Source organism: Paroedura picta, chromosome 3, assembly GCF_049243985.1.
Source record: "Paroedura picta isolate Pp20150507F chromosome 3, Ppicta_v3.0, whole genome shotgun sequence".
Taxonomy (NCBI): Eukaryota; Metazoa; Chordata; class Lepidosauria; order Squamata; family Gekkonidae; genus Paroedura; species Paroedura picta.
In genome coordinates, this window is record NC_135371.1 from 169036711 (window position 1) to 169055309 (window position 18599).

The 18599-nt window shown below is 52.7% G+C and overlaps 2 protein-coding genes across 6 annotated transcripts in view; one reads left to right on the forward strand and one right to left on the reverse strand.

Annotated features, from left to right (window-relative positions):
- Positions 1-742: 742 nt before the first annotated feature.
- On the forward strand, positions 743-9320 carry LOC143833503 (uncharacterized). The gene is made up of 8 exons (XM_077329394.1): positions 743-863; positions 3210-3448; positions 3613-3676; positions 4738-4865; positions 6036-6154; positions 7499-7634; positions 8186-8282; positions 8928-9320. Exons 1-8 carry the CDS (start codon positions 752-754, stop codon positions 8972-8974), a joined length of 942 nt encoding a protein of 313 aa, XP_077185509.1. The 5' UTR covers positions 743-751; the 3' UTR covers positions 8975-9320.
- RBM10 (RNA binding motif protein 10) overlaps positions 9273-18599 on the reverse strand; it is a 43615-nt gene continuing 34288 nt past the window's right edge. For 3 of the 5 annotated variants that reach the window (XM_077329387.1, XM_077329385.1, XM_077329390.1), the window contains 6 exons: positions 17255-17320; positions 15931-16116; positions 15764-15838; positions 15556-15662; positions 11306-11435; positions 9273-9580 (listed from right to left, as the gene is read on the reverse strand). In XM_077329387.1, the coding sequence (XP_077185502.1) occupies positions 9455-9580; positions 11306-11435; positions 15556-15662; positions 15764-15838; positions 15931-16116; positions 17255-17320 (690 nt within the window). In that variant the 3' untranslated portion in view covers positions 9273-9454. The remainder of the gene's footprint in view (positions 9581-11305; positions 11436-15555; positions 15663-15763; positions 15839-15930; positions 16117-17254; positions 17321-18599) is intronic. The other 2 variants (XM_077329386.1, XM_077329389.1) reach the window with 2 other exon arrangements.

The window sequence follows — 18599 nt, forward strand, 5'->3', positions numbered from 1 at the left end:
CAAATGGGTAGCCATGTTGGTCTGAAGTAGCACAATAAAATCAGAGTCCAGTGCCACCTTTAAGACTAACAAAGATTTATTCAGGGCGTGAGGTTTCGAGTGCAAGCCCTCAGACTGCTTGCACTCGAAAGCTCACATCTTGAATAAATCTTTGTTGGTCTTCCAGGTGCTATTGGACTCTGATTCTGTTGAATACCTTGGTTTCCAATGCATCCCATTTGTACCAGTCATTTCCCCATTCCCTCCACGAATATTGCACCTTTGCGTCCTTATCAGGAATATCTCACCTCTTCCTCTCCCTCCAGCGGACTCCGGGCTACACCTGCACAACCTCGCTTCTCCCCTGGGATAGTCAACCTGTGGTCCTCCAGATGACCATGGACTACAATTCCCACGAGCCCCTGCCAGCGTTTGCTGGCAGGGGCTCATGGGAATTGTAGTCCATGGACACCTGGAGGGCCTCAGGTTGACTACCCCCGACTCACCTGAGTACACCTGGCTCTCCGGGACACCTGTGGTCATGCACACCTGCAATCTACCTAGGAAAAACGCACCAAATGCTTGTCGCGCTCCTTCAGACCCACGATCCGGAGAGAGAAAGTCCGGACGAGCCATTCCCGGTCATGGGCCCCTTCCGGGACGGAGCGCGATCCTTTTGATCCCGCCGGCGAACTTTCGCGCAGAAAGCGCTTTGATCCCGAATGGCAGGTCGGCGGAGCCAATCGAGCGCGCTCCGTCCCCCAAGGGAGGGATGGGATTGGCCGGGGGGCGGGGCTTCCAAGCGCGGCGGATCATGGCGGCTCCTGGGTGGTCCGAGCGGGTCCGGGAATTGCTGCGGAGGATGAATTCTTTCCACGGAGACGGTGCGGCTGCGGGGCCGGGGGAGGGGGGGGGTCGTGGGGAATTGCCCCTAAAAGTAGGATTTGGCTGGCATGTAATGGGGGGTGGGGGAGAAGAAGACCCCCCCCCCTTTCAATGCAGAGCTCCTGTCTAATGATTTAGAGAAGAAGCGCTATATAGTTATGGGATTGCAAAAAGCCGCCGCGAGCCAGCTTGCTGGGAAAAGCGGGGTATAAGGAAATGAAATAGAAGGAAATAGAAGGAAACAAAACAAATCTTTATGTGCATCGGGTGAAATATGGCCTGATGGTTACAAGACTGAGTTTTGTAGGGTCTTAAGGGAGATTAGAGGGAGTAACGGAGAAGGGGAGGTTGCTTGGGGGTTCATAGTGGGGGCAAATGCAGCTTTCGGGCGAAGTTTGCCGGTTTCTCAAAAACATTGACTTGTGACTTTATGTCTAGTTTTTTAACCATATGTAACCTGCCACGAGCCGTTAGGGAGTGGCGGGCAACAAATAATAATAATAATAATAATAATAATAATAATAATAATAATAATAATAATAATTATTATTATTATTATTATTATTATTATTATTATTATACCAATAATAATTGGTGCAAACTTAATGCACTCCGGGGAATGGTAGAGGACAGGAAGGCCTGGAGGATCATTGTTTATTGTTGTTGTTGTTTATTTGTTTATTTGTTTATTTATTTATTTATTTAATTATTTAATTATTTATTATACTTATATACCGCCCTCCCTGGGGGCTCAGGGCGGTTTACATAATAACATAAGAACAATACATGGAACTTGTATTGTTGTTGTTGTATTTATATCCCGCCTCCCCCCGAAGGCTCGAGGCGGCTATGTCCATGGGGTCGCGATGGGTCGGACACAACTTCGCACCTAACAACAACAATAATAATTATCTGGTTGGCCACTGTAGAAAATGGATCAGTGAGCTCGATTTTAGCTAAGGCTAAAAAATAACCTTGGGTCAGCCGTAGAAGAGTCATCATCATATCAAATACATCTGGATTTGCTGGCCACCATACCATACCAAGAAGCCCTATCAGAGCGGCAATTGGAGAAATAACAGCTCCATGGAATCGAGTGGGGGAAGAATAAGAGCTGGGCTTTTATACCCCGCTTTTCACTTCCCAAAGGAGTCTCAAAGTGGCTTACAATGGCCTTCCCTTCCTCTCCCACAACAAACACCCTGGGAGGTAGGTGGGAGGGAGAGAGCTCTGAGAGAACTGTGACTGTCCCAAGGTCACCCAGCTGGCTGCAGGTGGAGTGTGGAATCAAACTCAGTTCCCCAGATTTGAGTCTGCCTCTCTTACCCACTCCACCAAGAGGTCACAATGACCACATCTAACTGTTTTTGTTTCATGTTTAATTCTTAAGCTGTGCTTGGCCTGTGCTTGATTTCCATATTTCCATGAGTCAAATCCTATAGCATTGACTGTGGGACATCCCCACTCTGTTAATTGTATTGATGGAAGAGCCAGCTTAGTTTAGTGGTTTAGAGTGGTGGTCTCTAATCTGGAGGGCCGGGGTTGATTCCCTGCTTCTCCTCATGCAGTCAGCTGGGTGACCTCGGGCTAGTCACAGTCCCCTTAGAGCTGTTCTCACTGAGCAGTCCTGTCAAAGTTCTCTCAGCCATACCTACCTCACAGGGAGGGAGGGAGAGGGGAGAGGAAGGGAAGGTGATTGTAAGCCGCTTTGAGACTCCTTTGGGTAGTGAAATTGGGGTATAAAAAACAACTCTTCTTAGTATCATAGATTTATAGGGCTGAAGGGGGCTGTACAGGCCATCTCGTCCAAACCCCTGCTCAGTGCAGGATCGGCCTAAAGCAGGGGTAGTCAACCTGTAGTCCTCCAGATGTTCCTGGACTACAATTCCCATGAGCCTCTGCCAGCAAATGCTGGCAGGGGCTCATGGGAATTGTAGTCCATTAACATCTGGAGGACCACAGCTTGACCACCCCTGGCCTAAAGCATTCAGGATGTTTCTTATTCTGCATTATTTGCCTTGAGTCCCAGAGAGAAATGTAAATAACATTTTTACAAGTTGACTTCTGGCTGCTTTTTTTTTTTTTTTTTTTTTTTTTTTTACTCCTGCAACTGATTTATGGTGACCCAAGTGAGGTTTCCCAGGCGAGACACAAATAAAAGTGGTTTTCCATTGCCTGCCTCCGTGTGGTGCTCCCAGAATTCCTTGTTGGGAATTCCCACGCAAATATCAACCAGGGGGCTCCGTGAAGACTGGTCTAGGCCTGGCCTATCCAAGCCAGGTTTGGGCTGTAAAGGTGAGGCTTTGGCCATTTCCAGGGACTGATATGGATGCCTTTCCTTCTAGGTTCTCCGAAGGCACTGTGCCTCCCTTTTACGGTGAGCGGGAAGCACGTGGGCCACGTGCCCCAGTCCGTGGCCCAGCGTCTCCAGCAGTATCCAGCTGTTTTCTCCGTGTCTCAAGGGGACGTGGAGCTGAGCAAACACCTGGCCTCTTTCGAGGAGCGAACCGCTGCTGTGCACGGGGTTTTGAAGGAACTGAGGGACCAGCAGGCGTTCCCCTGCCTGAAGAAGTGGAGAGAAGAGGTGAGGGCTAGGACTCCCCTGTTTTCTGGTCGTGGCAACAAAAGGGGAATCCAAGGAGGAGCCTTCGGGAAGGATGCCGATTACAATTCCGGCTCTGATTCGGACGCGGGTGGGAGGAGGGGAGCCAGAGGTGCCCGTTCACTCGATTGATGTTTTCCTTCCAGCTCTACAACGTGATGCCTGCCTTTTGTGACCCGCCTCTCTTTGGCATGGAGCGCGCCGCCACCCGTGAGTCTGAACGCCCTTTGGGAAACGCCCTTGTTTGATTGTTGCTTGAGAAAGAGAGGGAGAGAGGGAGAGAGAGAGAGCGTGATGCGGAAGTGACCAAGAGGTCACGTGCTCCCTTGGGAGGTGGAGAGAACGTGTTACCGCATGGTGGCGGGAAGTGCCACCGCGTCACCACCACAGAGCCCTTAGGACAGGGGCGGCCCAACTGTGGCTCTCCAGATGTCCGTGGACCACAATACCCATGAGCCCCTGCCAGCAGGGGCTCATGGGTATTGTAGTCCACGGACATCTGGAGAGCCAAGGATGGGCCACCTTTAGGATTTCCGAGGTGGCTTGCTATTGCCTGCCTCTGTACAGCAACCCTGTCCTTCCTGCCAGTTTGGTGTAGCGGTTAGGAGCGCGGACTTCTAGACTCTGGGCCCATAACCTATTGTCGTAATGTAAAAATAAACACCAACCATTTGCCTTGGAAACACAGAAGTTTTTTTAAATATCCTGCTAGGTGTAGTAGTTAGGAGCGTGGACTTCTGATCTGGCAAGCCAGGTTTTATTCTGTGCTCCCACACATGCAACCAGCTCGGTGACCTTGGGCTTGTCACAGCACTGATCAAGCTGTTCTGACTGCGCAGGAATATCAGGCCTCTCTCAGCCTCACCCACCTCACAGGGTGTCTGTTGTAGGGAGAGGAAAGGGAAGGCGATTATAAGCCACTTTGAGACTCCTTCGGATAAAGAAAAGCAGCATATAAGAACCAACTCTTCTTCTTCTTCTTCTTCTCCTCTTCCTCCTCCTTCTGGGTTGTTGTCCCATCCAATTACCAACCAGGACTAACCCTGCTAGCTTCCACTGAGCCGCAACCCCTCCCAATTGCCAGGAAGAGCCGATGGCCGAGTCCACCAAGGCAGGATATAGGGGGAAAGCCTGCAGTGCAGAGCCCTCACGGAACCCTGGTTGCGAATCACCAGCCTGTCTTACACTGCCTGGTGGAAATTTTTAGATACTCGGGAAGCCTCTTGGAGTCTCGGCGCATTGAACGAGCACTTCTCCCTCTCGTCCTCCAGCGCTGCTGGGAGTGAAGCGCTACGGCGCTCACCTGAACGGCTACACGTGGCAGAACGGGCAGATGCTGATGTGGCTGGGTCGTCGGGCCCTGAACAAACCCAGCTACCCCGGCCTGCTGGACAACCTCGTGAGTGACGGAACGGGCCGGGCTTCTCTAGGGCTTGACCTCAGTTGGTTTGGAAGACGCGTTTTGCGATCGCCGCCGTCCACTCACAAGGAAAGAGAGGACGCTGAGCCAGGCCAGGCCGTAGTTGCCCTATTTCCAGGGGTCCGTTGGGGGTGCGTTTGGAGCTCTGATGGCCGCAAAACGGCTGCCGAAAGCGAATGCAGAACAAAGGACAAACAGAATCAGTCCAACGGCTGAATCAAAGCTTGACTCGTTTTGCCACCGAGGAAAGCACTGAAAACGGAGAATAACCTAGAGACCGTTTTGGCAGAGTCCCGGTGGAAATAAAGAGATAACAGAGACTCTTGAACTTTGGTTAAGCCATTGGGCAGATTACCTTTTTTTCCTTTGTTGTGTTTTTGGGACCGTCCACTTTCTGCTTGCAGCGGGAAGTGAATGCAGAGGCAGCTGCAAAATAGCCGTGACGGCTTACCTTCGGGCACCCTGTGGTGATGCCAAAGCAAAAGCCATTAAAAATCTGCACCACCCAGCAATTCTTGGGATTGGCCACTCGGAATCATTGCTGCCCCCACTTGGCTCCACCCACTGCCTGCCTTAATGTATTTTAAATAAAGATAAGAACATGTTGGTTCAGTTTCCTCCGGAGTTGCACCTGTCAGTCAATTCTCCCCTATCTGTTCCACATAATATAATTCTGGTAAGGGCTTGGAGGAGGAGCTGGTCTCATGGCTTAAGTGCCACTCAGTGCTTAACACCCACTCAAGGCAGCTGTCCCGTCCCTGAGTGCCTCCTCCTCCAACCAGCTTGCCGGTCTGTCCATCAGCCAGCCAATCACCTTCCGTCCCCCACCCCTGACCACCCCCTCCTCCGACTTCCCTCCGAGGCTCGGAGGCTGCAGATCCCTGCTGCGTAAGAGCTGCCCCTGCTGGTGAGTTCCCTAACAGCTGCCTGCAGATTTTCCAGGTCCTGGAGGGAGGGAGATGCCGTTTGCAGATTTCTTCCACTCCACCCCCCAATCTAGCACCTGTTGTATTCCTGAATGCAACGGGCTTGATCCCTAGTTAAAGCCATCAATAGGGAAATGCTTCATTTCTCCCCTTTACCAGCTGCTGTATTGCAGAGACCGAAGACGCTTTCTTGCACGAATCTAGTCCGTCTTCCTTCCTACAGGCTGCGGGTGGCATCTCGTCTGGGCTGGGAGTTCGAGAGACGCTGGTGAAGGAATGCCAGGAAGAAGCCTGCATCCCCGCCTCGCTTGCCGCTCAAGCCAAGCCCGTGGGGACGGTCACGTAAGATCATAACGTTTTTGAGATCGTAACGCCGCCCTGCAGAGTCGGAGCTGTGTGTCTGCAGCCTCGAACGGCTTTGCTCCTGGGCTGACAGGCAAAGCCAACCAACCGCCAACCATCAAGGGAGACATGAAAAGGCTATTTTTATTCCATGCAGGTGCAAGTTCATTGCACAATTCCAGAAACCTGTATTTTGCTTTCCGGTCAAGGAAACCAATTTTTTACTCTCCGAGCGCACAGGAAAGTGGGAAGTATTGAAATTAGCATCCAGAATGGTTTTTGCACAGCAATTGTGGCCAATGCTCTTTGGCTGGCCTTCCTGTTTCAGTTTGCCGTGCCCAGCGTCACAATTTCCCCCTGCTGTGCCACAAACAGAAGCAGACTAATTAAAAAACTGAATCACAAAAGCTATGAAAGCATTAGGGGGGGGCACTGAATGAAGCAAGACTACTCTCCTGCAGCACGTAGCTTGAGCAAATTCGAGTCTGTAAAAGCCTCGTTGGATCAGCCCAGTGATTCACCTGGTCCAGCATCTTCTCTCCGTAATGAGGTCAGCCATCCCTCGGGAGATCTGACATCAAGCTACAAGGGCAGAGGCCTTCCCCTGATTTTGCTTTCTGGTCCTGGGATCCAGGGCTTTTATGTCCCTGAATGGAGAAGTTCCCTTTAGTCGCCCTGACTAGAAAACTAGAAGTGCGTAAGCTCTAATGTCTACATCCAAACACCCTTCCGGTTTCAGGAAGCTAGGTGCAAGACAGAGAGGGCTTGGGGGTGTGAAACACGGCATCCCCTTTTAGTATTCAGGCTCTAGTTTACACCAGGGGTTCCCCAATCAGGGTTCCAGGAAACCCTGGGGTTACGTGGCCTTTCCTAGATGCCTGCTGACATCACTAGATGTCACTGGAGCTTATTTTCCCTGTTGCTCTCCAGATGTCCATGGACTACGATTCCCACGAGGCCCTGCCAGCATGTGCTGGCAGGGGCTCATGGGAATTGTAGTCCATGGACATCTGGCGGGCCACCATTTGGCCACATGGGAATTGTAGTCCATGGACATCTGGAGAACCACAATTTGGCCACATGGTAGATGTCCATGGAGAGCTACTGTTTGGCCACGCCTGTCCCAAACAAATCAACTCATTGATTCATCGGCTGGCTCCCACATCTTACATCCGCGCCCACTTTTCAGAACAGGCATGACCCAACTTCTGGGGTTCTCCCACGGTAAAAAGGTTGGAAAAGGCTGATCTAAACAGCCTCCCCTGCTTACGGTACTCCGTTTCTCCAAGCACGATTTGTGTTCAATGTTCTCCTAAGACTTTCCTTTGCCTGATCTCGCCACAGTTACACCTACGTGGGCACACAAGGGGGCATCTATCCCGAATGCCAGTTTGTATTTGACCTCGAGCTGCCTGAAGACTTTCTGCCTCAGGTGGGGGACGGAGAGGTGCAGGAGTTCTACCTGTGGCCACTTCACAAGGTTTGTAAGCGAGATGTATATATTTGTGAGGTCACTTTGGAGTAATGGAGGGGGATTACGGCAAAGACACTTATCACAGCCCTCCTGGGTCAGACCAGAGGTCCATCCCACCCCACACAGCGGCCAACCAGTTCCCTTGGAGGTCAGCAAGAGGGTAGAAAGGCCAAGGGCTGATAATATGAGAAGAGCCCTGATGGATCAGACCAAGAGTCCTCGGGCTCCAGTTACCAAGAGCTCATGGCAGCATGACCAGTTAGCAGAGGCTCATAGGAATTGTAGTCCATGAAATCTGGAGAGCCACAATTTGGCCACCGCTGTGACCTGCATTGAGCAGGGGGTTGGACTGGATGGCCTCTTACAACTCTACGTGATACTATGCATACTGAAGGTATTGCATGTTGGGGGAGGGGTTGTTTTTCCTCCAAACTCTGGCCAACTGAAATCTCACAACAGCAGACAGGATTTTCACTTCTCCAGAACTGTTCACAGGAGAGAAGGTGTGGCGGGGTGCCTGCCCAATCCACGGACTGCTTGTTCTTTTCCTGTTGAAGGTGAAAGAGGCCATTGGCTCTTCGGACTTCAAACCCAACTCTGCCATGGTGGCTCTTGATTTCCTGATCAGGCACGGTTACATCCAACCTGATGAAGGTAGGCCGGGCCTCAGGCCCAAAGGATGGGTCAATACACCATAGATTTGGCGGGGGGGAGGGGGTGAACATTTGAGTGCACTGGGGGGTGTTTCAGTGACAATGTAGACCAGGGATTCCCAACCAGGAGTCCCCCATGGTTTTATGGGAGTTCTGGAAGGGGGCCCATGGCCTTTCCGCTCCTGTCTAAATCAGGGGTAGTCAACCTGTGGTCCTCCAGAGGTCCATGGCCTACAATTCCCATGAGCCCCTGCCAGCAAACGCTGGCAGGGGCTCATGGGAATTGTGGGCCATGGACCTCTGGAGGACCACAGGTTGACTACCCGTGGTCTAAACAGTCTGGGCCATGAGTTGGGAACTGGCCACTTCTGCTCGGTAGATAGGCCATTGGTGTAAAAATCAAGGGGGGGAGGAGTCAATTGGGGGTATGGTACGCGAGGACCAGACTGTCTTCTCAGCTCCTACTCTTACGTTCCGAAGGGTGTGGGTGGTTAGGCCACATCCGGAGGGGCATGCCAGGGAGGCGTGGCCAGGTGACGTCACTTCCGGGGATTCTCGAAGCCGGAACATTTATATCGGGTCAGAAGGTTGAAAAAGGCTGGGGTAGACAAGCCAGTCTGTTTGGCTTATCTCACTTTCTGTGCAGAACCTCATTACATAGAGATGGTGGAAGGGCTACACCGGGCCCTGTAGAACTCAGAGGCTGCCCCTGCTTGTTGCGTGGACAAAGTGCCTTTCTGCGCCGGCCCAAGCATTACTCAAGGCAGGCGACGAAGCTAGCACCGCCGACGGCTTCCCGAAAGACAGACTCCACCTGGATTCAACAACTGTATTTCCTGCTTCTCGCCGGGACCGGTCGCACTGGAGATTACGCCGGCCCGCCTCGCAAGTGTGTCTCTGAACTCCCGGTGCACGGACAGGATGTAGGACTGAGACTCCCCCACATAAGGGGATTCTTCGGTTTGGCTCAGAGACCGACGCCAGGCGTGACTCGTGTGTCCGTTTCAACATTTAATTAAAAAAAAAAGAAAGAAAGAAACCCAACCGAAAGGACCATTATGGAAAGACAGCGTGTGTCTGTGAGATATTTTTTTGGGGGTAGGGTGGGGGGAATGAGTCAGCAGCAAAATACTGTACAGGGGGTGGGGTGGGGGCGGCTCTGTCCAGAGTCCCTCATTCCGTCTCGTTGAAACGCGTGAGCATGGTCTTGTGCAAGGCTTCCCGGTAGGACTCCGACGCTACTGCCCCGTAGGAGCTCCCGCGTGCGCCCAGGCCGGAGCCGCGCACCCGCGTTTGGGCCTGGAGGGGGGGAAAGAGAGAGGCAAGGAGATGAGCTCCACCTGTGGTTAATACTTAGACAAAGAAATAACCTATCCTCTATAAAGCGGCCTTTCTCAACTTTATTAGGTAAAGGTATCCCCTGTGCAAGCACTGAGTCATGTCTGACCCTTGGGGTGACGCCCTCCAGCGTTTTCATGGCAGACTCAATATGGGGTGGTTTGCCAGTGCCTTCCCCAGTCATTACCGTTTACCCCCCAGCAAGCTGGGTACTCATTTTACCAACCTCGGAAGGATGGAAGGCTGAGTCGACCTTGAGCCGGCTGCTGGGATCGAACTCCCAGCCTCATGGGCAGAGCTTTCAGACTGCATGTCTGCTGTCTTACCACTCTGCGCCACAAGAGGCTCTTTTCTCAACTTTATTATCTTTGAGAAATCCCTGAAACTTTCTTCAGGCTTTGAGAAATTATGCAGAATAGGGTTGGGGAAGCAGAGCTGTGTACCCGGGAACCCTCCCCTTCCCACCCCCTCCAGGCCCACCATTGGCCATTTTGGGGGGCAACATAACCATATCTGTTCCACTTAATATTTCTGGTAAGGGCTTGGAGGAGGAGCGTGTCTCATGGCTTACATGACACTCAGCGCTTAATGCCCACTCAGGGCAGCTGTCCCGCCCCTGAGTGCCTCCTCCACCAATCGGCTTGCCTGTCTTTACCCGCCTGGGCAGTGGGTGCCATTAGAGTTAAGATATCAGAGATACAGGACGCGGGCAGGTCCAATTAACACTATTCCACGCTCCCTAAAGGAGACACTCTTAGAAGAAGAAGAAGAGTTGGTTCTTATATGCCGCTTTTCCCTACCCGGAGGAGGCTCAAAGAGGCTTACAGTCGCCTTCCCATTCCTCTTAGCGCCTTTACAATATTTCCTTAAAGTTATCCTCCTGATGCCCCCTCTCCCATGGCTCATTAGCACTGGGACAGTTGAAAGGGACGTAATGCAATCTGTGTCATCCAGTAATTAAGGTAATGACCAGCTGCTCGTGGGCCGGATCAGAGCTCTGGATGGGCTTGGCCTGTGGGCCGTGCGTTTGACACCCCTGTTCTACAGCCCGGAGCCCAGCAATGGGTTTTGGGAATTTGCTTCTTTGCCAACACATCTCCTTCTCCTCGCTTTCTTCCCATCATCAGAGGAGACCCCCCAAATGACCGACTTCCTAGTAGGAGGATGCTCAGCTTGCAGTCTCCCAACGTGATGTTACTGGCCCCAGGACCCAAGGGCAGCCATTTTCTGACCGTCAGCTCCCCGTGGCAGCCATTTTGTACTTAGTGCCCATTCCCTCTTCTCAAAACTGTAAAGGGGCACACATGGTCAATGCGTTTGGGGAAGCCTGCTTTAGCACCACGTTTTGTCTTGGCATTTTCGGACGTCCTCCGGCTGACTCGAAAGATGGCTAGAGTACATTTTATTTCCATGTGAGCAGTCTAAAGGAAAAGGGGTGTGTGACTAGGGAAGGGGTGGCCAAATGGTGGCTCTCCAGATGTCCATGGACTACAATTCCCACGAGACCCTTCCAGCAGAGGCTCCTGGGAATTGGAGTCCATGGACATCTGGCGAGAAAGTTTGTCCAACATTGGACTAGAGCAGGGGTAGTCAAACTGCGGCCCTCCAGATGTCCATGGACTACAATTCCCAGGAGCCCCTGCCAGCAAACGCTGCCTCGCCTCCCGCCTTCCTCCCCAGTGGTACCTCGATAGGAGCGACGATGCCCTGCTTCTTCCGGCCCAGCCCACTTCCTTCTTTCCAGCCCATGGCCTGTAGCATGCGGCTGCCGATGTTGTCGCTGCCCAGCCCGTCCCGCGTCGGTTGCTCAAAATCCCTGCGGAGAACGGACAGGTGAAGGGCGGACGAAGCAGAACGGGTTCTTGTACTCCGCTCCTTGCTCCCCGGAGGAGTCTCAAAGCGGCTTACAATCGCCTTCCCATTCCTCTCCCCATAACAGACACCCTGTGAGGTGGGTGAGGCTGAAAGAGCCCTGAGATTACTGAAGAAGAAGAGTTGATTCTTATAGGCCGCTTTTCTCTACCCGGAGGAGTCTCAAAGCGGCTTACAAACGCCTTCCCTTTCCTCTCCCCACAACGGACACCCTGTGAGGTGGGTGAGGCTGAGAGAGCCCTGAGATTACTGAAGAAGAAGAGTTGGTTCTTATAGGCCGCTTTTCTCTACCCGGAGGAGTCTCAAAGCGGCTTACAATCGCCTTCCCTTTCCTCTCCCCACAACGGACACCCTGTGAGGTGGGTGAGGCTGAGAGAGCCCTGAGATTACTGAAGAAGAAGAGTTGGTTCTTATAGGCCGCTTTTCTCTACCCGGAGGAGTCTCAAAGCGGCTTACAATCGCCTTCCCTTTCCTCTCCCCACAACGGACACCCTGTGAGGTTTGTGAGGCTGAGAGAGCCCTGAGATTACTGACGTAGAAGAGTTGGTTCTTATAGGCCGCTTTTCTCTACCCGGAGGATTCTCAAAGCGCCTTACAATCGCCTTCCCTTTCCTCTCCCCACAACGGACACCCTGTGAGGTGGGTGAGGCTGAGAGAGCCCTGAAATTACTGAAGAAGAAGAGTTGGTTCTTATAGGCCGCTTTTCTCTACCCGGAGGAGTCTCAAAGCGGCTTACAATCGCCTTCCCTTCCTCTCCCCACAACGGACACCCTGTGAGGTGGGTGAGGCTGAGAGAGCCCTGAGATTACTGAAGAAGAAGAGTTGGTTCTTATAGGCCGCTTTTCTCTACCCGGAGGAGTCTCAAAGCGGCTTACAATCGCCTTCCCTTCCTCTCCCCACAACGGACACCCTGTGAGGTGGGTGAGGCTGAGAGAGCCCTGAGACGTAGAAGAGTTGGTTCTTATAGGCCGCTTTTCTCTACCCGGAGGATTCTCAAAGCGCCTTACAATCGCCTTCCCTTTCCTCTCCCCACAACGGACACCCTGTGAGGTGGGTGAGGCTGAGAGAGCCCTGAGATTACTGAAGAAGAAGAGTTGGTTCTTATAGGCCGCTTTTCTCTACCCGGAGGAGTCTCAAAGTGGCTTACAATCGCCTTCCCTTTCCTCTCCCCACAACGGACACCCTGTGAGGTGGGTGAGGCTGAGAGAGCCCTGAGATTACTGAAGAAGAAGAGTTGGTTCTTATAGGCCGCTTTTGTCTACCCGGAGGAGTCTCAAAGCGGCTTACAAACGCCTTCCCTTTCCTCTCCCCACAACGGACACCCTGTGAGGTGGGTGAGGCTGAGAGAGCCCTGAGATTACTGAAGAAGAAGAGTTGGTTCTTATAGGCCGCTTTTCTCTACCCGGAGGAGTCTCAAAGTGGCTTACAATCGCCTTCCCTTTCCTCTCCCCACAACGGACACCCTGTGAGGTGGGTGAGGCTGAGAGAGCCCTGAGATTACTGAAGAAGAAGAGTTGGTTCTTATAGGCCGCTTTTGTCTACCCGGAGGAGTCTCAAAGCGGCTTACAAACGCCTTCCCTTTCCTCTCCCCACAACGGACACCCTGTGAGGTGGGTGAGGCTGAGAGAGCCCTGAGATTACTGAAGAAGAAGAGTTGGTTCTTATAGGCCGCTTTTCTCTACCCGGAGGAGTCTCAAAGTGGCTTACAATCGCCTTCCCTTTCCTCTCCCCACAACGGACACCCTGTGAGGTGGGTGAGGCTGAGAGAGCCCTGAGATTACTGAAGAAGAAGAGTTGGTTCTTATAGGCCGCTTTTCTCTACCCGGAGGAGTCTCAAAGCGGCTTCCAATCGCCTTCCCTTTCCTCTCCCCACAACGGACACCCTGTGAGGGAGGGGAGGCTGAGAGAGCCCTGAGATTACTGAAGAAGAAGAGTTGATTCTTATAGGCCGCTTTTCTCTACCCGGAGGAGTCTCAAAGCGGCTTACAATCGCCTTCCCTTTCCTCTCCCCACAACGGACACCCTGTGAGGTGGGTGAGGCTGAGAGAGCCCTGAGATTACTGAAGAAGAAGAGTTGGTTCTTATAGGCCGCTTTTCTCTACCCGGAGGAGTCTCAAAGCGGCTTACAATCGCCTTCCCTTTCCTCTCCCCACAACGGACACCCTGTGAGGTTTGTGAGGCTGAGAGAGCCCTGAGATTACTGACGTAGAAGAGTTGGTTCTTATAGGCCGCTTTTCTCTACCCGGAGGATTCTCAAAGCGCCTTACAATCGCCTTCCCTTTCCTCTCCCCACAACGGACACCCTGTGAGGTGGGTGAGGCTGAGAGAGCCCTGAAATTACTGAAGAAGAAGAGTTGGTTCTTATAGGCCGCTTTTCTCTACCCGGAGGAGTCTCAAAGCGGCTTACAATCGCCTTCCCTTCCTCTCCCCACAACGGACACCCTGTGAGGTGGGTGAGGCTGAGAGAGCCCTGAGATTACTGAAGAAGAAGAGTTGGTTCTTATAGGCCGCTTTTCTCTACCCGGAGGAGTCTCAAAGCGGCTTACAATCGCCTTCCCTTCCTCTCCCCACAACGGACACCCTGTGAGGTGGGTGAGGCTGAGAGAGCCCTGAGACGTAGAAGAGTTGGTTCTTATAGGCCGCTTTTCTCTACCCGGAGGATTCTCAAAGCGCCTTACAATCGCCTTCCCTTTCCTCTCCCCACAACGGACACCCTGTGAGGTGGGTGAGGCTGAGAGAGCCCTGAGATTACTGAAGAAGAAGAGTTGGTTCTTATAGGCCGCTTTTCTCTACCCGGAGGAGTCTCAAAGTGGCTTACAATCGCCTTCCCTTTCCTCTCCCCACAACGGACACCCTGTGAGGTGGGTGAGGCTGAGAGAGCCCTGAGATTACTGAAGAAGAAGAGTTGGTTCTTATAGGCCGCTTTTGTCTACCCGGAGGAGTCTCAAAGCGGCTTACAAACGCCTTCCCTTTCCTCTCCCCACAACGGACACCCTGTGAGGTGGGTGAGGCTGAGAGAGCCCTGAGATTACTGAAGAAGAAGAGTTGGTTCTTATAGGCCGCTTTTCTCTACCCGGAGGAGTCTCAAAGTGGCTTACAATCGCCTTCCCTTTCCTCTCCCCACAACGGACACCCTGTGAGGTGGGTGAGGCTGAGAGAGCCCTGAGATTACTGAAGAAGAAGAGTTGGTTCTTATAGGCCGCTTTTGTCTACCCGGAGGAGTCTCAAAGCGGCTTACAAACGCCTTCCCTTTCCTCTCCCCACAACGGACACCCTGTGAGGTGGGTGAGGCTGAGAGAGCCCTGAGATTACTGAAGAAGAAGAGTTGGTTCTTATAGGCCGCTTTTCTCTACCCGGAGGAGTCTCAAAGTGGCTTACAATCGCCTTCCCTTTCCTCTCCCCACAACGGACACCCTGTGAGGTGGGTGAGGCTGAGAGAGCCCTGAGATTACTGAAGAAGAAGAGTTGGTTCTTATAGGCCGCTTTTCTCTACCCGGAGGAGTCTCAAAGCGGCTTCCAATCGCCTTCCCTTTCCTCTCCCCACAACGGACACCCTGTGAGGGAGGGGAGGCTGAGAGAGCCCTGAGATTACTGAAGAAGAAGAGTTGATTCTTATAGGCCGCTTTTCTCTACCCGGAGGAGTCTCAAAGCGGCTTACAAACGCCTTCCCTTTCCTCTCCCCACAACGGACACCCTGTGAGGTGGGTGAGGCTGAGAGAGCCCTGAGATTACTGAAGAAGAAGAGTTGGTTCTTATAGGCCGCTTTTCTCTACCCGGAGGAGTCTCAAAGCTTGGCTGCATGTGGAGGAGAAGTGGGAAATCAAACCCGGCTTGCCAGATTAGAAGCTGCCGCTCTTGACCATGACCCCAAGCTGTAGCAACTCCTCTGCTTGCCAACAGAGGAAGCACCCAGCACCCAACAGAGGAAGCACCCAGCACCAGGGGCCGAAGGGGAGGCGCAGCACCCAGCCACGCAGCTGGCGTCGTACAGGGGGTGAAACTTCCAGCTGAGAAAAACAGCCCTCCAGCCTGGATCTCTCAATCGGTCCCAGGGCGATGCTTACACGGTGGCCGGCGTCACAGCAGAATACTTCCTCTTCTTGGGCTCCGGTGGCTCGGGGACGCCGTACTTCTCCCTTCGCTCAGCTGCGCGGTCCCGGTACTTCATCTGCTATGAGGAGGGTGTTACAAAACAAAAGATTGTGACTAAGAGGTAGAGGTGCGCCGATATCGCTCGCCTTGCCGCCGGGACCTACCCATCACCGTCCGTACCTCAATGTCGTTTTTCTCGAGCGCCTCAAGCTCTTGCTCGGACAAGTGCGCCCGCCGGTGAATTTCCAGATTTTGCTGTAACGAGGAGACGGCAACGTGAAGGCCGAGGCCAGAGACGGGAGCTGGCGACCCTCCCGGGAAATCGCGTCTGCCGCTCCGCCACGTACCTTGTGCAGGCCCGAGAGCTGCTGGTGACGGATCAGCGCCTCTTTGCTGGGGAACTGCCTGCGACACAGGAGGCAGGCCAGCTTGTGCCAGTCGGTGAGCTTCTCTTCCCGATCGGCGGCCTTCTCCGCCTCCTCCTCGCTGTCGCTCTCGCCGCTGTACGCGGCAACTAAGCCTCGCGGGGGGCTCTGAAAGGGAGGTGGCCGGTTATGAAGCCCGAGGCGCGGCAGCGGAAGGAATCACAGAATCATAAAGTTGGAAGGGACCTCATGGGTCATCTAGTCCAACCCCCTGCACTGTGCTGGACACACATCCCAATCGCTCATCCACTGTCATCTGCCACCCTCTTGAGCCTTCATAGAATCAGCCTCTCCGTCAGATGGCTCTCCAGCCTCTTAAAAAATGTCCAAGGATGGAGAACCCACCACTTCCCGAGGAAGCCTGTTCCACTGAGGAACCGCTCTGACTGTCAGGAACTTCTTCCGGATGTTTAGATGGAATTTCTTTTGAATTAATTTCATCCTATTCGTTCTGGTCTGTCCCTCTGGGGCAAGAGGGAACAATTCTGCTCCATCCTCCATATGGCACCCTTTTAAATACTTGAAGATGGTTATCAGATCTCCTCTCTAGGCTAAACAGACCAAGCTTCCCCAACCGCCATCGTCCCTGCCTCCTAACAAGTATTCTTGGAAAGGGGGGAGGGAGGGGGACTTTTATCCATCAAGGCTTCTGATTGGCTGCTGTAGAATTTCTTGGCTGGAAAGGTGGCTTGGGCAGTAGCTGCCTCCAGAACACAAAGTTCTTAACAGTGTTGATTGAAGGTAAGCTGTGGCAGCCTTTCTCACACTGTGTGAGAATTGCAAAGAGGCCCTGCAGGATCAAAAAACTGGGACCTCTTGTCCTATGCAACCCACACTGGCAGAGGGCAAGCGCACCAGACAGAGGGGCTTGTGGAGCTCCAGGTTAGCTCTTGGGCATCCCTTGCTTCGGAAGGGTCTGTATTCAAGACTTCCCATTATCCGTTAAAATCACAAGCGAAAATCCTGACACCCAGCCCAAGTCTCTTTGGTGCCTTTGGTGCCTCAAGCCGCCAGACCCGTTTCTTCATCCATTCCTCGACCCCCTACTCCTGGTGGCCAAAGGGTGGCTCTCCAGATGTCCACGGACTACAATTCCCATGAGCCCCTGCTGGCAGGGGCTCATGGGAATTGTAGTCCATGGACGTCTGGAGAGCCACCGTTTGGCCACCCCTGCCCTACTCTGTCTCCAGAGTGAAGACCCAGAAGGGCTTGAAAGGCAGAGAAAGCTTGAAAGGGAAGGACTTACCAGTCTGTCGTCCCCAGCAAGCTTGGACAGGTCCATGCCGCCGTGCTGCCTCTCAGCTAGCGCCCCCTAGGGACACAAGTGGCACACTGTAATAGATCCACAAAACCCTGACCAACGAGTAGGCTGTTTCATTTCTGTCTGGCCACCAGAAGAAGCCCTGCTGGGGGCATTAAGGGCAGCTGGGACAGTACTCCCTTGTAACAAGAAGGATATTAAAGGCCTCACTGCTTTCAGGACATAAGAAAAATAAGGCCAAGGCCAATTGTGCAAAATCAGGTACGACTGTATTTTATTACTCAGTTAAAATTCCCCATGCAAACAGGTGTCATTCAGGGAATCTCAAGAACTCTCTGAAAAAATACAGCAAGATGAACAGCATCTCCCGATGAAGCCCGCTGGCGAAATATGTAAGGCATCTTGGGGAACTTCAACTGACCAATGAAATATAATTGTATTTGACTTCACACTACTCCCAATTGCAGTGAAGATAACCCAGGGCAGCAAGTGTTGCAAAAGAACTGCAGCAATGTCCTCCGATGAACACAAACGTCACAGGCAGAGAAAGGAGCGTGATGTAGCAGAAGCCAGGCTTGGCACGCACTGCAGGGAAAGGACCTCGGCATGACAGCGCTGAGGCTACGACTGCACAAAAAGCACATCATGGACCAACTTTAAAAAGTAGCACCTTGAAGGCCAACAGTGTTCAATTCCGGGTATAAGCATTCATGTGCATATATTCTTCTTCAGATACGAGTGGGCACACCAACCGTTCTCAACTTTTCTACTGTTGAGAAACCTCCTTCAGGCTTTGAGAAACCCCAGATGGTGCAAAATGAGATTGGGAAGCAGAGCTGCTGGATACACCTCTCTCTCCTTTCCACCCCCTTCAGGCCCAACACTGGCCATTTTGGGAGGGGGGGTTGACGTGACCATATATGGTCATATCATATGTTAAAGGTTTAACAAATGTTACAAATGTATTAAGCATTAATTAACTCCCACCCAAAAGGGCCTCTTGTGGCACAGAGTGGTAAGGCAGCCGTCTGAAAGCTCTGCCCATGAGGCTGGGAGTTCGATCCCAGCAGCCGGCTCAAGGTCGACTCAGCCTTCCATCCTTCCGAGGTCGGTAAAATGAGTACCCAGCTTGCTGGGGGGTAAACGGTCATGACTGGGGAAGGCACTGGCAAACCAACCCTCATTGAGTCTGCCATGAAAACGCTAGAGGGCGTCACCCCCAGGGTCAGACATGACCCGGTGCTTGCACAGGGGATACCTTTACCTTTAACTCCTGCCCATTAGGGAAACCCTTGCAGGGCGATCAAGAAACCCCAAGGTGTCACGAAAC